Source organism: Haliotis rufescens, unplaced genomic scaffold (genome assembly GCF_023055435.1).
Source record: "Haliotis rufescens isolate VD_foot unplaced genomic scaffold, xgHalRufe1.0.p SCAF_9, whole genome shotgun sequence".
Taxonomy (NCBI): Eukaryota; Metazoa; Mollusca; class Gastropoda; order Lepetellida; family Haliotidae; genus Haliotis; species Haliotis rufescens.
The window spans coordinates 14,558,477-14,578,987 of NW_025964383.1; the positions used below are offsets into that span (position 1 = coordinate 14,558,477).

The window sequence follows — 20,511 nt, forward strand, 5'->3', positions numbered from 1 at the left end:
TATAGTGTTTGTTCGATTCCTAATTCACTTTGATGTTGGGAAGCCGAAAGTAAGATGTTCAGGAATGCCGATGATGACAGGTGTGGTGATGATAAACCAAAGATCATGACATAAGTAGGATGCCGTGGGATTTGACGGGAGATCCTAGCTCGTATGCCGTGGAGAATCGTGTTGGCCACAGACCACAGGACCATCATTTCATTAGTATTACATGAAGGTGTTTTTTTTGGTAACCTCCACATACAAATGAAACATTCTCGTTTTCTATTAATTTGAAACTTTGCATATTATCATTCAACTTAATGTGATCGTTTCATGAACTGAACAAAATGACCAAAATTATATTCAGTGCAAAGAGGGCGTAGCGGATTCTTACAAATGTTTTCACATCCTTACCTCAATGAACCGAAAAGAATCCACAGTCTATCCTCAATTAATACACCATGTGGATTATCAAAACTCCAAGGATTTGCTTGAATTTCTCCAAAGTTCACTTATGTCAAACTGAGGTACGATCGATAATCCTCTTTCTACGAAGATTTCAAGGAGCGTCATACCACTTTTGCTCAAAAATTGTTTGATCAGGGTTGCAACAGTCAAGGCCTTAATAAAGCTTATAAAATGGTCCTTATGGTGATATATAGTTGACGCATCAGTGGCAAAAATGTTATCCGATGCAATTACCTATTATGACTTGTATCATATTTTCCCATGTTTTCTTGCATGTGTTTGTTACAGGTACCCTCTTTGGGTCAGGATACGCTCACATATTCGCGAACACCTGGTATCGTCTCTATTGGTACATATCGATTCCCAAATAAAACAATATGTAAAGCCAGAAATCTGTACGTAAAATAACCTAGTGTGAAATCAACAAACAACCAGCAAGTGGTGTACAATCAAACATGTAGTACCAAATTCAGTAAGTTAATAAATCAATACAAATTACTGCACAACATTTACAATGGCGGAACACAATAGAGTCGTAGTACAATTTTAAATGGCAATAAATAATGTGGTGGCAGTGGTCAGTATCAAAAAACGCAAATACAGTGGTGATAGCAAAAGTCAGTGATAATAATATTTATCATATAATGGGTAGGTTTCTCGGCAGGATGAAGCCAACGGATAAAAACGATATCCGTTTGGGTCATATGCGGATAGAGATGCAAATATCAACGGTCAAGTAGGGACTACTTTCACTGTTTTTAAACAAACATGGCGTCGCCCTCGTCATTCGGCGATCGAGTCAGAATTAACCATCGGGAATCTGGATAAACTACAGGGATAATTGCTATCATTATCAAAAGAACAGTCTAATATACTGAAAATCAGTGTCAAACTGTGACGTAGCTAAGGCATTTTATAAGTTTTGGCAACTTTGGAGACATAAATTTCGAAACAATTTTGCGAGGGCACGAGGCCTAGCCAAGCGGGATCAGTAACCATATCTGTGCTTGTAGACCTCTGCGGCTTGAAACCTTCTCCACAAATTAAAATAGTTGTATTTGGCCGAAATATGTTTGAATTGATACCTTGTTTCGTTTTGTCGCTGTGTGTACATTTGACTACACTTCATAACGTTATGACAGGACAGACCGACTGTCAACAACGTCTGACCGTGGCCGTGACGTCTCATAGACTAGGGTTAGAGTAGCTTCCCTTTGACAAAGGGCAGTTACTCTAGCGGACAGACCGATGGATTGCCGCGAAAGGCAATTAAAAACAATTGTTGTTTTGCGTATACGTTGCTTCGCCACTGTATAAGAAACAGATTTCATTTGGAACTATATTGGCTACTGTTACTGTCCGACTGACACATCACTTACCCTGTGACGTAATAAATATTTATGCGCGCATTCCAGGAAAACTCGCAATATTTCGGTAATGTTTGTCAGAGAGGGAAAGCGATTTTGAAGCACAGAATTAAAGAATGACATTATATGATAAAGAGGTTATCACGCTTGTGTGTTTGGGGATGGTAAATATCCTGCATTAGGAATAAACATTGTATTTAGCATGCCTTGGCGAGCAAAAATACATAGTGTTTATTCCTAAAACAGGATATTTACCATCCCCAAACACACTCGCGTGATAACCTCTATATATTCACCCAGCTGGGACAGTGGTCAAGCTTCCGAGATGGGCTAGGCAGGGAATCAGTAATAATGAGCGATCCTTGCATGAAAACTGGTTCCGAAGTGATGAACCTGCTGGAGAGATACGTAGACACACTATTGGCCCCTCACATACAACCTGCCTAGCTACTGGAAAATTCCACCGTGCCCTCGCCAGTCCATCGGCACTAGAACATTAAAGGGGAAGTGTACACGCAAAAATCACTTTCTTTCTTTTTCTAAACAAAACGCAATTTTAGAATTAGTTAGTATCTGTGTTTGAAAATATAAACTCATTTTTTTCACAGTGAAAGTAGGAAGCTCCCAATAGTGTGAAAATGATATGCCGTTATGAGGCCTTCGTTTTTCGAGCTAAATAGGCCTGAGTTATGCCCCTTAGATTATGACGTAATTGGTGCCAATTCAACTGGGTCCCTGTCTATTCTCAACGCAAAAGATATCAAGTACCAGTTTGCGGTAAAACAACATGGCCTACGACACACTCCGGCGCAGTGGTGACTCAGCATAACACTATGCTGGCTGGCATCTGAGACGCTAGAAACACACCTGTACCTACACCACGTGAAGCGGCTCTAACAAAGCATGATGACGTCATAATGTTTATCAATTGGCACCAATGACGTCATATTGCAAGGGGCATAAGCCATGGTGTTTTTGTTATGGAAATAGAACACTTGGTAAATGTGAAAAATATAGATCGTTTTAATGCAAAAAATATGTTAATTAGTTGTGATATTTTTATATTTTTGTCTATGACACTACTAGGTTAACACTTTTAATGTGGAAAAAGTACAAGAAAAATAGGTTCATTTCCGTGTGAACTTGCCCTTTAAAGAATTTTCCACAACATTCTACAACATATACCGGACCGGACGTTTACACAGCACACTAGCATCTAAATATAGTTACTTTCCGACGACTGATCACTGTCCAAACACACTGAAATGAACGTCTTCCGAATCTCAACCGAAACAATGTAAAACAGTTACAATCATTGTTAATCAATAAGATATGCTGTCATATAACACTATTTCAAAGACACATGCTTATGATATAGTCTCTTGGACACGCCAGAAAGCTGTGATCGTGGTTCCAGGGTCACCGCGATTATGTTTCTATGTATTTTTACCCGTTCTCGTTGGATCCACCAAAGTGGTAAATGTCCACCGTCATTTCGGGCTTTCCTCCGTGATATAACTTGATTACTGTTCGAAGTGGCGTTAAACTCAACTCACTCACTTAAATTGGGGACCTCACTCAAATGTTAGGTGTGCCACTTTATTTTTTACTCACATATAGACTTTCTTTTTTTCTAACAAATTGGTACCCAGTTGACAATTGGTTAGTACCATTTGAACAGGACCTTTGAACTTTTGGATATTATGCTTTTGCTAAAACGGTTAGATCACTGGTTAGAGCGTGTGCGCAAAGGTAGTTCTTGATACCCTAGAGGCACTGACAAATACTTATATGATAATCGATTTTGATGACAAACCTAATACCTTTAATCAACTTTGATATTAACAATAATTCATCAGTTATTAAATTTTGCTTCCTTTTTGCAGCTGATGTGACATCTTTTAAAAACAGTCGATGTATTAAGTATGCGGTTTAGAATTATACAATATGGCTTAGTTATGTCCTCCTTTATGTTTGTGGTAGGTTTTAATCGATATAAGGTCAACATTTGTATTAGTGCATATATTGCATGATCTAAGTACATGTGTCCTATGTCCATGATATGAGCTGTGTTGGTCCATGTACTGTCAATATATAGATATTTCTAAAAGTTCTGATCTATGTCACACATGCTGAATTCGACATACAACTCTGGGGAGCATCTCAAAATTATATCAACATATTCCATCAAAATTAACATCATACACATGTTTGTAAAACCCGATGAGGATAATTGAGGAACAATGTACGTTTTGTCAATTGATATTTGTTTAAATGATATATTGATCTTTCTACAATATATTTGAGAATAAAGTACTTTTTTGTGCAATAACATATTGAAAGGAACCCTAGCGGAAGGCACCGATTGTGCGAAGTAGTAATAAATGTCCTCAGGTTTCTGAATCGGTATTTATAACTATATGGTGGTTACATTTGCTGCAGGATTTTCTTTGTTGGTCAGTAGTGAGACATAATTAATGAGTGCTCTCATTCTTCACTTCATCCTCAATATGAATCGACTTCCGCTGGAGGTAATTCATGTTGCTCTATTCTGTCTCTTCTTGGTATGCATATATACAACAAACGTATTGGAGCGAGCTGCTGACAATAATGTGTTCTCTGACCCTGGCAATGTTGCACAGAGAACACGGAAAGCAGTGTACGTAGTGGCGACAAACAGACGGAATGGTGTGCCCCCGGAAACAGAAATAGAACAACGGGGCCAACAGGCGCATGATCATGACACGCACATTGTGGAATACTATGTGGAGGAACATGGAGGAGAAGACAGTAATGTAACATATCCGCCGTTTGTGGAGCACAGTCCGGAGAATGGTCCAGGTAGGACATGGGACGTTTACACTTGGATCTCCTTGGTGTCAGTTATGGCTCTAGCATGCTTCTAGGTAAAATGTTTAATATGCTGATTTTCATGATCATTTTGAGTGAGTGAGTTGGGTTTAACGCCTCTTTTAACAGTATTCCAGTTATATCACGGCTCGTCAGCTTAATGTGGGAGGAAAGCCCGAAGAGATGCAGGTCACAGACGTTTACCACTTCGGTGAAACCCACGAGCATGGTTTATGGTGCTGACAAACCTAGAAACATAATCGGGGCGAACCGGTTTTCGAACCCACAATCATAGGTTTCTGGCGTGCCCAAAGGACGCAACTCTGCACAGCGAATCGCGGCGCCTTAGACGACTGGGCCACCCGTGCCCCTCATGATCATTTTGACAATAATAATACTAATTGTAGTGATTAATTGTCATGGACCATCGCTTAGCAGTTTAGCTATAACCCATTATTTCCCCAGGTGAATGGGGAACTGCTTTCAATTACAAGCCAACAGGGGCAGAGAAACTTCAATATGAAGAGGGAAAGAAGAGAAATGGTTTTAATCAGTTGGTGAGCGATCGGATCTCCATACACCGGCGTCTACTGGATAACAGAGTTGAAGAGTATGCATTTTAGATACGCTTTTGTGAATACCCTGTATATACTTATATCAATATGCTTTATCATGAACTTGATTCAAATTAATAACTGCCATAAATAACTACTCACATATGTATTTGCGTTTTCCTCTCACGAACTGATACCTGAACGACAATAATGGATGAGGTCCATTTTAATAACAACCTGGAAAGTCGAAAAGGAATCTTCTGATAGAAGGGTAGGATCGAAACATTTACAAAAGTCAGTGACAAACACAGGAATAACAGGCTGTTACAAAAGCTCTCCTAAATGTGGGAAATATGTATATATAAAACCCATCATTAAAATATCTACTTCCTAAAAGCTACAAATCAAATACAGTATATATTAATGAACCGAGCCATGAACGTGAAAGGTTCATTTCTTTGTTTGTTTGTTGTATTACGCCGCAATCAGCAATAGTCCAGTTATATGACGGCGGTCTGTAAATACTCGAGTCTTGATCAAACGATCCAGTGATTAACAACATGAGCATCGATCCACGCAATTGGAATACGATGACATGCATCAATCAAGTCAGCGGGTCTGACCACCCGATCCCATTAGCCGATTCTTAGGACAAGCTTACCCGGATCTCCACCGGTCGGTACATTTCTAATACTCTGGAATAATATCACACACAGGTATTTAATCAAGATATTTTATACTCTTCCCAGATGTAAGTCACGTGTGTATCCAGCCGATCTACCTCAGGCTAGTGTCATCATCTGCTTCCATAACGAGGCTTGGTCCACTCTCCTCAGATCTGTCCACAGCGTCCTTGACCAATCTCCTGAACATCTCATAAGGGAGATAATTCTCGTTGATGATGCATCAACTCAAGGTATACTTAAGAAAAAATATTTGATTGAATACCCCAGCGAAAATAGTAAATAAAAGCGACAAAAACCATTCAAGAATCATAAGAAATCTGTACTAAAAGCAGAGTTTGTTCAGCTTGTAAGATTCCGACTATATCATAATGCAAATAATTCCTGTTGACATTTAGCTTGATTTCCTTTACGTTTGGACTTTCCTGATATTGTGACAGAAATACGAATATGAATGAATCTTACTTACCTTACTTACCTGATTACCTAATGAAAGATGAGAATCACTCCAGAATCATAGGTTTGTCTTTGGAAGATGCCACAACAATGGCTGAACCACACTGATTCTCAACATGAGATAGATGTCAGGTATCGATATTCCACCGTCACAAAAGAGTATGCTTTATATATTTATATTTCCAGAAATGCAAATACTAAGATCAATTAGTCATGGAAATGAAGCATTGAGTTCCGGTTTGACCTGATACGTACAGATTGTTGAAAAGCCGTTTAAACAAACAAGTTACCTGTCTATTGAAACACAAAAGTAATTTAAATGTTTCATAAGATGTGTGATAACCCGTTTTGTATTGACGATCACACATCTTGACTGAACACTTTTAAACCAAACACTGTCTCTTGGTCCTTTTGCAGATCATCTAAAGACACCTTTAAAAAAATACATGTCAAAACTTGGCAAGGTGAAGATTGTCAGACACAAGGATCATCAGGGTCTAATCAGAGCGAGGCTGTCTGGATATGAAGAGGCTTCTGGTCCAGTATTGGTGTTTCTAGACTCTCATATCGAGTGTTTCCCAGGTAATATTATGTCGAATGTAATCCAGGGTTTTCGGGTTGTCGAATGATAATATCTGCTGAAGTGGTAATAACAATCATAACGAGATGCAATAATCGCAACTTCACTCGTTGATCGGTGTATGTGTGTCAATCGTCAATCGTCATCAAGTGCTATTCAAAGGAATATGTTAAAAAGTCTACCTTACTGTGTGATGATTGATTACCCAGTGTGTCAAATAAATAACAACCAACATGCATGGAAATTTGGTGCATACATATTTTACGGTTTCCGTGTGAGAAAACAATTGATTGAAACACAATATGATATGAATTAATAACAGTTGTTGGTGATATATATTGATGGTAATGTACTGAATGTAAAAATGAGGACAATTCATAAATATATTGTTTGTGAATTGTTTATGAATGATGGGCCGAGTGGTTTACATTTCCGAAATAAACACATACATACATACCCAGTTGTAGAATAATTTTAAGTATTGACCCGGTGTACATTGGAATATTTGTGTGTACATTGTTTTCACAGGAAACAATAATATGTAAGAAACGTTTTATGAAACATTAATTTTCGCTGATGAATATTAAATAATTTGATGGTACAAGGGACATGATGTAGGACACTAGAACCTGTGTTCCATAGATGTACCATCAGCATTGATGTGGAATGAACTTGCATTACATTTAGGAAATGATTTCTCTCGGAAACGATTGGATCTAAATGTTTGATGACATGTATATTAAGACATGGAAATAACGTACATTTCTAGGATGGTTAGAACCACTACTCAATCGTATCAAGGAGAATCCGAGGAATGTTCCCTTTCCTCAAATTGATGTGATCAGCTCTGACAACTTCGGAACAGGAATATCCCAAATGTTGGAACAGTTTGGAGTGTTCAGGTGGCGGATGCTGCACTTCAACTGGGGAAGCATCAACGATGAGAGGAAGAGCAAGCTGAAGACACCTGCTGATCCCGTCAGGTAGATATTAGAGGGGACCATGTTGAAGAAAACTCACTGTAAGGAGGTGTTTGCCTTGGTGTGCCAGGATCTTATGATCGTGGATTCGACTCCCAGATTCGCCTTCATACGATCTTTTTTTTTCAACATCCATCTTCCTGAGGCAAGAGCGTCCACTTGCCTTTTAAACAAAGTCTAGCTAGTTTCCACCCTTACCACATCTAATCCACTTTCCTCTGGTAAATATGACTGGACTATATGGCACCTATCGATGGTCAAAACAGTGAACGTTTAACAAAATCAACATCCACAACTAGTACACCTTCGTATGAAAGTGATTTACCGCTGCCTGTCTTTCTTGACACGAATATGTCTTTGTCATCTTTAGAGACGGATACAGAAGGCCAGGTGGTCTAAGGCCCCCTTTCATGATTAAAGATGTACATGGATTATTTAACACATATGAAATCGTACTCGTTGCATTAAAAAGAAAGAAAATATAAGTATAACTGGCAGTTTCAAAAGCGAGGAAAGTCAAAATACAAGTAGAGTAACTGGTAATATATTCATAACATCAATAGTTGAATTTAGTTGAAAATATTAATAGTTGAACCTGTAACATATTGATCACATTAATTATTGTTAAATGGAACTTTTATTTGCAGGTGATGATAAATGTGACATTTTATTGATTTTCAGATCCCCTACAATGCCGGGTGGGTTGTTCGCTATAGACAGACAGTGGTTCACCACCCTGGGGACGTATGACCCGGGTCTCTTGTACTGGGGTGGAGAGAACATGGAACTGTCTTTCAAAGTATGTCGTAACTCAATTGGTGTTGGCGAGTAAATAAGGCGACAAAACCCTTCCCATGTCCAATAGAAATCTCTGCATAAAGCAGAGTCCATTTACTATTCCGACTATATCATGAGCATGTGTTTATGAATCTCTATCAAATAGTAATGATACCAGATGTCCGCGAAAAGGTGAGCGTATTCTGCCCCACCGGTGGAACGTACAGCATCATGTCTGGGTCATTGTTATATGCAGTAAGCTAGACGTTGTTATCAGAAAAGTTTCCGTTTTCTGTTTACGTGGAATAATTGTTCCAAGGTATGTTCAAACAGTGTATTCATTCGAATCGGGTTCTGCGTTTACGAAACAGCAGGAAGCACTTCGAATCAGGCGATAATGTGTTAACAAACAGATGTTTGAGACCTACATTTGTGAACAACGGGCACCAACCGTGGGGCAGGATAAGCTCATGTTATCGCTAACACCTGGTGTCATCACTATTTCATACTGCTCATTTGGCATATGCTTATGATATAATCACACTCGTAGACTGGACTATGCTTTTAGCAGATGTTTCCTATGGTTATGGATAGTGTAATGTTGCTCTTATTCATTGAAAAATGTTTAGCATCGATGTTAATAGGAGCGTCATCGTTGTCTTCATTATATGGATATTTGACGTATGCTACTAATACAAGTACAATAATCAATCTCGCTTATCCTACAACCCTTGCTTGTAGATAATCGTATTCGGAAACGCACTCTCGTGAACAATGGAAAAAAGTAATGTCAAAGTTGTAAACACAGTAAAAATATAATCAATATTACCCATCACCTTCAGTCATAACTCGTACACAAATATATTTAGGAGATAAACATACTGTGTTTTCAATGTAGAGATAGGTTACCCGTAGATAAAACCGCGCTAAATTAAATTTGGAACCGAACGCGCAGCGTGAGGTTTCTAATGTTAAATTTAGCGGGGTTAAATCTACAGGTAACCTAGCTCTACAGTGAAAACACGGTATGTTTATCTCCATTCTACCATGACTCAATAAAACGCGAACTCTTTGGTGTTGGCAAATATATTGAGTGAAGCGGCATGGGTTGAGTGCAGTGTTGGGTTGTCGATCTGAATTACGGAATCACCGACAACAGCAGTTTGTTTACACCGCAATACTTCACTCGAACATAGGCATTTATATCATATAAGCACTGCAACTTGGTTAGCTAACATGAGGTGGGCATCCCTAAAGAAAATAAGCAAGCTTTGCAAGGCTTTCGTTCTACATCGCACGTAACCATTATGACGCCATATCGCTCATTGTGACGCCTTATCGCTCATAAAAGTCTTATATAGAAAAGCGCCAAATTCAAGGCTCTCTGTTGTCTCCAAAACTTAAATGTATTCTCTTTGTAGATTTATATCGTGTTTTCATCCCGAAATGTATTGCAAAACATCCTTTGAATATTGTAGTAACCGCAACCGTGCATTTTGTAATCTATAATTGTAGGTATAATTATTGTAGGTATAAATATGCCTACCGACAATGACTGAAAAAAGTACTATTCTATGAATGTTAGCTTCCGCGGTGGTGCGGCCGTCAAACCAGCTGTTTCAATCAGAGGGGGTTTATTTTGATTAATAGCCTCTGATTTACCAATCAGAATCGATTAATTTCCAAATTCATGGTAGAATTTGATCTAATATGTTACTATTCCTGTTAATAACCTTATTGCGTTTCAGATATGGATGTGCAATGGAACACTGGAGATATTACCGTGTTCCCACGTGGGTCACGTGTTCCGCATGAGAAATCCCGTGAGGTGGGAAGGAAAAGAAAAGCCTATTTTGACCAACTCCATGAGGGTGGCGGAAGTGTGGCTTGACGAGTACAAGTACTTGTTCTATGAACAGACTTCATTGATGCCGGTAAATAGCACGTTGATTCAGTGACTGCTTGTGACATGGAACCTCACACGAACGCAGGAGCAAGGGATGTACTCACGTGTTAGATCTACCAAGAGAGTGAGTGAGTGAGTGAGTGAGTGAGTGAAAGATGAAGTATGGTGTTACGCCGCTTTTAGCAATATTCCAGCAATATCACGGTGGAGAGCTTATTAGAGAAAGTTTGTTTGTGTGTTTATATACTGGATGAATCTCTATTTAACTTGTAATGACCATGATATTCGAACGTTCTGTCATCTTGGAATATTCCCAATAACATTGCGCAATGAAACCTTAGTAAGTATATTCATAAAAATTACAGTGCTGGGCTTGTGCTAGAACGGTTAGCACTTGCTGAGAAATGCGTCATACGCCCGACTGCCCTTCCGAAACATAATACAACACACACACACACACACACACACACACACACACACACACACACTCCAAAAAACAACAACACACACACACACACACACACACACACACACACACACACACACACACACACACGCTTGCGCCCGCACTGACACACACACAGACAGACAGACAGATCCGTATGGCGTGGTGCTGACAGGAATGAGACATATTTGAAAGTGTTGAAGGGTCAGAGATTTGTTTTTGCATTGTAAACACATCCCATTTAAAAGAACAAACAAAAATAAGACGAAATAATCCGTACTGTTTTTAGGGCAGCAACTTTGGTGACATTACTGACCGGAAGAAACTGCGGGACAGTCTTCATTGTCATGACTTCCGCTGGTATATAGAAAATGTCTACCCGGAGAGTCGCATCTTCCCAGTTCTGAATTACGGAGAGGTGAGGACATGCACACTGGTGTTTTCTTCGATGCGTGTAATTAGAAACTTGACAAATGTGTTAGAATTTAAATCTTGTTTCAATATATTTAAGTATGAACAAAGGTACGACTCGCAGCAAAAATTTTAACTATTTATTTCCTACTGCAGTCTCTATTAGATACCCAAAGGAGTTTTCTCACCAGATACGAACTATACTGATATGTTTACATAAGGCAGGAATAAAGCACAAAAAATAGCAAAACACTGACCAACCCGACTACGGTTTTTCCGAGAAACAAACCAAAATTCTCCATACCAACATCAATCATTTTACAAAAAGGAAACTTCAAGAAACTATTGAAATACAAAGAAAGAAACGATTTATTGAAACAGATCAATGACATCTGAAAAATACAAAATATTATTTCATGTCCTTATTATTATCATATGTTACATATGAGTGTGAGAAATGAGTGAGTGTGTGATTGAGGTTTTACGTTGTGTTTATTCCAGTGATGTTATTATCGGCGACGCAAAAAAAAATGGCTTCACACATAGTACCCATATGGGGAATCGAACCCGGGGAACCTGTATGACTAGCGAACGCTTTAACCAACATACGACCCCGTGGCCCCTATAATATAAGATTGCGATAATGTGTATGTAATGTAACAATGCGTTAATCAAATTCTTTCAAATAGCAATAGCCTCGCTGTTGCATTAGACCGTGTGCAACAGAAATGTTGGACAGTATGTTAGTGGTTGTGTTTATCATAGAGAATATTTCTGATATCTATCAGCTGCTTCTCCAGTAGAACAAAACAATATAACACGATAGCACAAAGCAATTATATTTGAAATTGCATGAACTATTTTAATTTACATATTTTGAATATACCTCAAGAGACACGTAAATATCATTAGTTTACGACCTCTTGACACACAGGTTCGAAGCTATGACAGTCCCACCATGTGTCTGAGTGGGGCAAGGAACAGAATCCCCAGCCTCTGCTCATGCCTCGACGCCGGTAGAAACAAGGTAGGTGCTGTCAAATCTGTCAGTAGGGGTGTCGGGAGTTTAATTAGCTCAATTGGCGTGGTCATGACGTCTTAAGCGTATTTACGCAAACTAAACACACCGATTTTTACGTTTATGCCTGGAAAAACGCAAAATGTAACGACGTCAATTGTTATGAGTAAGTGAGTGTGGTTTTACAATATTCCAGAAATTTCACGGCGGGGGACACCAGAAATGGGCTTCAGCCATTGTACCCATGTCGGGAATCGAACCCGGGTCTTCGGTGTGAAGAGCGAACGTTTTAACAACTAGGCTACCCGACCGCCCCTCAATTCTTAGGTTGACACTACACAGAAGGCTTATAATTATGTATCACCCAACACCTAAACCTGAAGACAAACCAGTGATATCGTCCAGCGCTAATGTGAAATGGGGTTCCTCGATTTGCCACCGCCGGTTCAATCTCTATTCGCCTACAGTGCCGATCACCTACACTAAAGCTGTTTTTAGTGCACTTTGCCTACACTATGAAAAATGCACCCCTTACATTAATTGTGGACTAGTCCAGGTATTTTGTATGTTATTATTACTTTACTCTGTTGAAAAACATGTGAGTTGCTTCGAAACATGTAGTTGTTTGTGTATTTCCTCTCAACACCCAGTAGATGAAAGGGGCACTCTGTGCGTTTTCACAAGTTATCAAGTCTTTCAAAAACATATTTGGTTGGTTGGTTGGATGGTTGTTTTACCCCGCACTCAGCAATATTCCAGCTATATGACGGCGGTCTCTAAATTATTGAGTCTGGACCAGACAATCCAGTGATTGACATCATGAACATCGATCCACGCAATTGGGATACGATGACATGCATCAACTAAGTCAGCGAGCCTGACCACCCGATCCCGTTAGTCGCCTTTAACGACAAGCATATAGTCGCTTTACGGCAAACATGGGTTGCTGAAGAGCTCTTCTTCCCCGGATCTTCACGGGTTGACAAAACATAGTTGTGTTCATAGCCAAGCTATTGTTATCCAAACCCCATGAGAAGCTAGCGAGAAAGCCAGTTATGGAACATACTGAACAAGAATAAGAGGAACTTACTTAAAATTAGGAGATTAAATTTAGTAAGGCTCAAGAAGCATCTACAGATAGGTGCAGTGAGCCCGCTCCACTTCCTTGATGCTGCTCGGCCACTGCTAAAACTGGACTTACTTGGAACTTACAGTGTCTTATATTTAACAGTGTCAAGTATTATAACTAGTAAAAGTAGTAACAGGGTTGGATTTCATGTTTTCATTGTGAGGATATTACAAATGTCAAAAGTTTTTTTTTATTATCGACCATATAGAAAATATGTGTGTAATATTTGGGGATCAAATCTTGGATTTTACATTGTGTGAAGTGTCAAATATTTGTTTAGAATGGGGAGTGAAGTCAGGCGTACTGATTGAAAAGGCAATGGCATGGTTCATCTCAAAACTTTTATTTCAATTGTACATCTGGACATATCATTTTTATATCACTTGTCATGTAGACATTTTTATCTTACATATATATAAGATAACCTGTTGTGCATCTTATAGGCGTATCATATACATTTTACATCAACATAATTCTACATTCTAAACAGCATTGTTGTAAATCTTATAGACGTATCATATACATTTTACATCAATATAATTCTACATTGTAAACAGCATTGTTGTACATCTTAAAGACGTTTCATATACATTTTACATCAATAGAATTCAGCCTTCTTAGGCTGCTTACCATGTAGAATTATAATGACGTAAAATGTATATGATACATCTATAAGATGTACAACAGGTTATTCTCTAGTGGGGTGGCTTAATTTGGTTTACGGAAACACAAAATAAATCAATTTGCTTGGTTGTCAATATAGGTCCACGGAATTACATATTTGTTCATTTATTTAACTTTAAAAATATTTGACAACCATCAAAACTACACACGTGAGTGTGCCATTTTTTTAACAAACGGAGTATGAGTGTGCGTTTCTACTCTTATTCACTGTTGCATTTAGCAATATGTGACTAGTCGCGAAATGATTATTAATCGATTTATAACGCCGGATCTGTGACAATTCGTTTGCAGCGCTTCAAGCTGGCGATTGATTTACTTTGAATGAATCTTTTAATGACCCGCCTTACCTGTCCGTTCGAGTTACAAATTAAACAGCTGAAAGTCTGCTACATAATAATTCGGAACCAAGAAAATTTGTATCTTACATTGGGTAACCTCTTTAGTATAGTTAAACCTTCCATCGGGACCCTGGTCAGAAAAGGTCCGATACGGTATTACTGTACTGGACAGCTGGGCTGGTCATGCTCATGGTCAGTGACTTGTCTGGTTGGAAGAACGGAATTGTTTCAAGAAAATTGTATATGGTCGATATCAGTTATATTAACCTAATTCACAACTTCATATATGAGAAAACAAACTACCCAGGTGTGTCTGGCAGTGTCATTACAAATCGTGAACTGTCAATAAGAAAATACAATACGTCAACGCCAAGGAATAACTAGTCTCAGATAATAGCGGTGAAAATAAATGAATGGATCCCTGAAAATCAGTGACGACACATGGTCTTTGAGAAGTATGTCCTGCTCTGAAAGGTGGCATCCGAGTGCATATTGTACAGATACAACAATGGTATATTCGTGGTGTTGTCATCTCGTTTATGTGTGTTCAAGGGGCGGTCGGGTAGCCTAGTGGTTAAAGTGTTCGCTCGTCACGCTGAAGACCCGGGTTCCATTCCCGACATGGGTAAATTGTGTGATACCCATTTCTGGTGTCCCCCGCCGTGATATTGCTAGAATATTCCTAAAAGCGGCGTAAAACCATACTCCCTCACTGTTTGATCAATACGAATTTCACCCTGCCGACTGTTTGAAAAAGAAAACGCACATACTTCAAGTCAAAATGCTTGATAGCTGGTGGAAAAGAGTTTAAACTCGCTTTCTGCTTTCCTGACAGACCTGTCAGTCCTGTTTAGATTGATGTAAGAGGCGACAAATAGTGTACGTGACAACGAATAATTTGTTACGAATGTCCAGTTAGGCGTGCGTTATCTGACTTAAAGTAGAGATTTAAAGTAACAAAAACTGCGTGATCAGATATATCCCCTGAAAGTTAAAAAATAACGCAATAAATAAATGAAAATGAATGCAACACAAATATCCTGCACGGAAATTACATGCAGTGCATTTTACCACATGATAATCTTGCATCGATGTCCTTGCTGCATTGGAACTGAGGCCGTGGCTGTATTTGTCTGTTCACCAACTCTTCAATTCTCTGTATATGATGATGTGGGTATCATCTTGCTATGCTGTATCCCTGTTCCTTGTTGTGATTCAGATCTGGCAGCTGTTGCCGTCGGGTGTTTTGCAAGATTCCAGTGCACAGAGACTGTGTGTGAAGGAAGGGGAGCTTATCCACGACGAAGGCTACACGAGCGTCCTGTTCAGCTGGACGTACACAGAGGTACATGTGGTACAATTCGCCATATAAGTGCAATAATCTTGGACGCGACGTTAAACCCCATTTCATCTCACCTCATCTATTATCATTATATCATCATCATCATCATCATCATCATCATCATCATCATCATCATTATTATTATTATTATTATTATTATTATTATTATTATTATTATTATTATTGCCGCCGATCAAACCGGCCGTGTATAAGTGTTGAGAATATTAATTTACATAAACTGTATTATTGGGGTGGTTTCAACTAATGTGTGGGTTAGTTTGGGTTATCACTGTTTTAAACAGTATTTATTTTAACTCTCGGAGAGTCAGTTTGATGTGAGAAAAACGTGTTCGGATATAGTGCTGAAAAAACAAAGAAACATAATCAGGGCGAATCTGGGATTCGAACCCACGATGGTAGGTTTCTGTAGAACGCAGTGGGTATTAATGAGTTGAGCGGGATTCAATCTACTCAGTATTCGTGCGCACATTGTTGAAAGCTCTGTTTATACCCGAGTCTACTTGTGCTGAATAGGTTACACATTTTAAGCATCAGAAAACCATGCTTATTGATTCTATCTTATGAATAATTGTCAAAACAAACCTCCGTCTTTATCAAATATTACTCCCACGGGGTGAGACTGATTTCATAATACCATTTTTGAGTAATTACGCTTCAAAATTATCTTGAGATTAATTCTTAGTTAATGTAAAATTCATTATGTGATTTTACTCCACAGAATAACTACAGCATGACGTCACTAGAGTGTGTACCGCTGTTCGCTGCTTCAGTATATAAATCTCAATAAATCGACTGTCTTATCAATTTACATTTTGTACAAAGACTAACTTCGCATGAACTGTAATATAGATCCAGAGGCATAATACAATATGGAGACATTTTTTACCAAGAGATACATTTTGTGTGTTTACTTATGTTTATTTTCACCCGTGAAGATTCGAGGTAGAATAGGTCTTTAGCAACCCATTCTTGCCGTAACAGGCGACTATGCTTGTCGTATGGGGAATACTGTTAAAAGCGGCGTTACACCCAACTCACTCATTCACTTGTCGTATGAGGGAACTAACGGGATCGGGTGGTCAGGCTCGCTGACTTGGTTGATGCATGTCTTATTCCAATGCGCATGATGTCAATCACTGGATTGTCTGGGTCAGACTCGATTATTTACAGACCGCCGTCATAAGGCTGGAATATTGCTGATTGCGGCGTTACACAACAAACAAACAACACAAACAAACAAAACTTATGTTTATTTATATTTATTTTTTATTCAGGGCTTCAGAACCATTCATATCTCGCTTTTTAGTGCGTCAAGATAAACATTTAATGTAAAGTTGATTACAGTACAGGTAGTGACCTACGCTTCATGTGCAACTATTAAACAATGTTGATTTTGTCTGTTTCAGGACCATACCCTCTACCTGAAGACGTTTGACAAATGTCTAACAGTTGGGGAGAACTCCTCTCTCCACATGGCGACGTGCGATGGAAATTTGAAGCAAAGGTGGATGTTCGAGAAATCTAAATTTGAACATCGTAACGCGTGACGTGTTTAACAATGCGAATGTGTAACCAAAATGTCATTGGGAACGTGTGCTTATTTATGTAACATAGATGTAACGTACGTTATGAGAAATCAATGCTACTGCTGCTATGTTGGTTGTTTGGTTGGTTTGTTGTTTAACGCCGCACTCAGCAATATTCCAGCTATATGACGGCGGTCCGTAAATAATCGAGTCTGGACCAGACAGTCCAGTGATTAATATCATGAGCATCGATCCTCGCAAAGTGGGATCGATGACATGCATCAACCAAGTCAGCGAGCCTGATCAGCCGATCCCCTTAGTCGCCTTTTACGACAAGCATAGTCGCCTTTTACGGCAAGCATGGGTTGCTGAAGATCTGTTCTACCCCGGATCATCACGGGTCTACTGCTACTATGTGATCATGTTGTCTCCAAAAGCGCCTCGACTGACAAGTACTTTGTTTGTTATAAAGTGGACTTGTGTGAACTGCGCGTCATGGTTTGTTAAAGCAAAAATAGAATGTCAAAGGAACGAATGACAAATAACGTAATACCATATTCCATGTACCAGTTGATTATTTTCCTCTGTTGTTCGCAATATCCGTTATGCTTTGTTTAATAATATATAAAAGTTACAGTTTGGGTTATTTTATATATGGTCTTTGTTGTATACGTATTGACGCATGTTGGAAGAAGCTGGTCTTAGTGATACTATAAGGGTAACGTTATTTTTCAGGGCATTATCATTTGCAGAAGCCCGAGGTCTTCCATTAGCTGCCCGACGAAGGAGGGCAGTTGAAAAGACCGAGGGCTTCTGCAAATGACAATGTCCTGAAAAAGAGCGTTACTGTTATTATAGCTAAAATGGATGGAATTTGTTATCAAATAAAAAGAAACAAATACATCGGTTTTGAAATATTTACTGCAATCAACACAAATGTCACTGACTACATTTTACAAATATGGAAACGTCATAGAACAAACCAGATGACGTCACTATAATATGTGACGTCATTTTCTCTACCCTATGACGTCACCTAACAACGGGCTTGATAATGGCCCGTCGTCAAGCAATATGAGGGCATTATCAAGTTACAGTGGTCCGCTCATTTCTGATAACATGCGGGTGGATTAATGATAATTCTATCCGTTTTAGCTATAATTAGTGATTTATGTTATTAATAAGCAGGACTCGCGTTCTGTTTTGTCTCATCCCAAACGTTTACACTGACTCTTAAGGATCTATTTGTCCATCTGTCTCTCCAGGTGTATCCTGTGTCAAAGAACCTATAGAATAAATAAAATATGAATCCAACTCAAGTCAAGAATGATTTGGTAAGCCTAGAATGCCTCAAAGAATTGTTCTGGGCTCCATTTGGATTTCATTATTTCTATTTTGTAGAAACATATTTTTAATTGAAATAAATCTATTTCTGGGACTCTACTCCTTGGTGCCGTTGTACAAAGCGATCTTAGCGCTATGGCGATCGTAACTGCCATACCTCAACATATAGACTTACAACAGTCGTAGCGCTAAGGTTGTTTTGTACAACGGCACCCAGGTGGTGCAGAAACAGATACGCCATTGACGATCTGTGTACTGTTAGATCCGTGGATTCTGTGACAAAAGACACGTATGACGCCTGTCTTTTATAACAAGAGATGCGCTATTGAAGATCCGCTCTGTTGCCTTTGACCAAATTTATAACTAGCAGGGGGCACGGGTGGCCCAGTCGTCTAAGGCGCCGCGATTCGCTGTGCAGAGTTGCGTCCCTTGGGCACGCCAGAAACCTATGATTGTGGGTTCGAATCACGGTTCGCCACGATTATGTTTCTAGGTTTGTCAGCACCATACCCGTGCTCTTGGGTTTCACCGAAGTGGTAAACGTCTGAGACCTGCATCACTTCGGGCTTACTGTTAAAAGCGGCGCTAAACCCAACTCACTCACTCACTCACTATAACTACCAATCAGTCTCTACATGTTGAGAGGGGACGATGGACAGATTTAACCTATGCTGAGGGGATTTGAATACTTTGCAATATTGCTGTCGGTGACGAGTTTCACTACCTTCACTACATTGAAATAGATCGTCAAAGCTTCCTTAAAAAAGTATAATCATGTGAAGCCTAATTTCCACAAACTGCAACAATTATTTTACACGTCTTAAGTCCAGTATTAAGAATTGTGTTTGTATAGTTACTTAAAAAAATCTAATGGATACTCTTTTACTTTTGCGAAAGACTGTTATCGAAATGACCCTCTTGTATGTATATATTTTCATTTACCACTTTGAAAGGTTATTTATGGAAATAAACAATGCTTATATCAATGTCAATATCAATGTCAATGTTAAGCGAGACACGTGTTCACCCGGGCGCTCATAGCAAGACAGGTGGCATGTTCTTATAGACGCGACAGATGTCACTCATTGCGTTCAGCGAGAGGTGCTTCATTGGTGATCAGACCGCCTCCGTGGTCTAGTGGTAGAGCGTCCGCCCGGAGAGCGAAAGGTCTGGGCTTCGATCCCCGGCCGCGTCATAACAAAAGTTGTTAAAAGATGGTACTTGTTGTTACCCTGTCTGGCGATCGGCATTAAGGGGCTAAAACAAGGACTGGTCGGCTCGGAGTCAGTATACTGTGTCTGAGTGGGGTATTCATGTTGAACTGCGGCATGGTATCTCAGTGAGCTAGCACTATCAATCGGCATCAGTACGGACTAGTACAAGCAGCCACACAAACACACACACGTACATGCACGTCGCTATATAAGTGCAATAATCTTGGACCCGACGTTAAACCCCATTTCACCTCACCTCATTGGCGATCACTGGGGGCTTCCTTCCACATGCTAATTTCGTTGATCCAGACGTGCGGCGCGTGGACAATTTGCTGTCACATACGCCATTGACACTTCTCGTTTCATTAATCCAGACCCGTGTGGCATGCGTTAGGTAACTATGATGACCCACCATTTAGTATGGTTAGTCTCATTA

The 20,511-nt window shown here is 39.3% G+C and overlaps 1 protein-coding gene across 1 annotated transcript; it reads left to right on the plus strand.

Annotated features, from left to right (window-relative positions):
* The first annotated feature begins 4,312 nt into the window (after positions 1–4,312).
* Positions 4,313–17,652, plus strand: LOC124150203 (polypeptide N-acetylgalactosaminyltransferase 5-like). The gene is made up of 11 exons (XM_048391116.1): positions 4,313–4,658; positions 5,133–5,277; positions 5,971–6,137; positions 6,778–6,942; positions 7,710–7,923; positions 8,602–8,719; positions 10,446–10,631; positions 11,338–11,466; positions 12,394–12,486; positions 15,848–15,973; positions 17,398–17,652. Exons 1-11 carry the CDS (start codon positions 4,328–4,330, stop codon positions 17,536–17,538), a joined length of 1,815 nt encoding a protein of 604 aa, XP_048247073.1. The 5' UTR covers positions 4,313–4,327; the 3' UTR covers positions 17,539–17,652.
* Positions 17,653–20,511: the final 2,859 nt, after the last annotated feature.

Coding starts and splice junctions, on each gene's coding strand:
- LOC124150203 (XM_048391116.1), top strand. CDS start 4,328: ATGAATCGACTTCCGCTGGAGGTAATTCATGTTGCTCTATTCTGTCTC. Junction 7,924..8,601: donor ACACCTGCTGATCCCGTCAG/GTAGATATTAGA, acceptor ATTGATTTTCAG/ATCCCCTACAATGCCGGGTG. Junction 10,632..11,337: donor AACAGACTTCATTGATGCCG/GTAAATAGCACG, acceptor TACTGTTTTTAG/GGCAGCAACTTTGGTGACAT.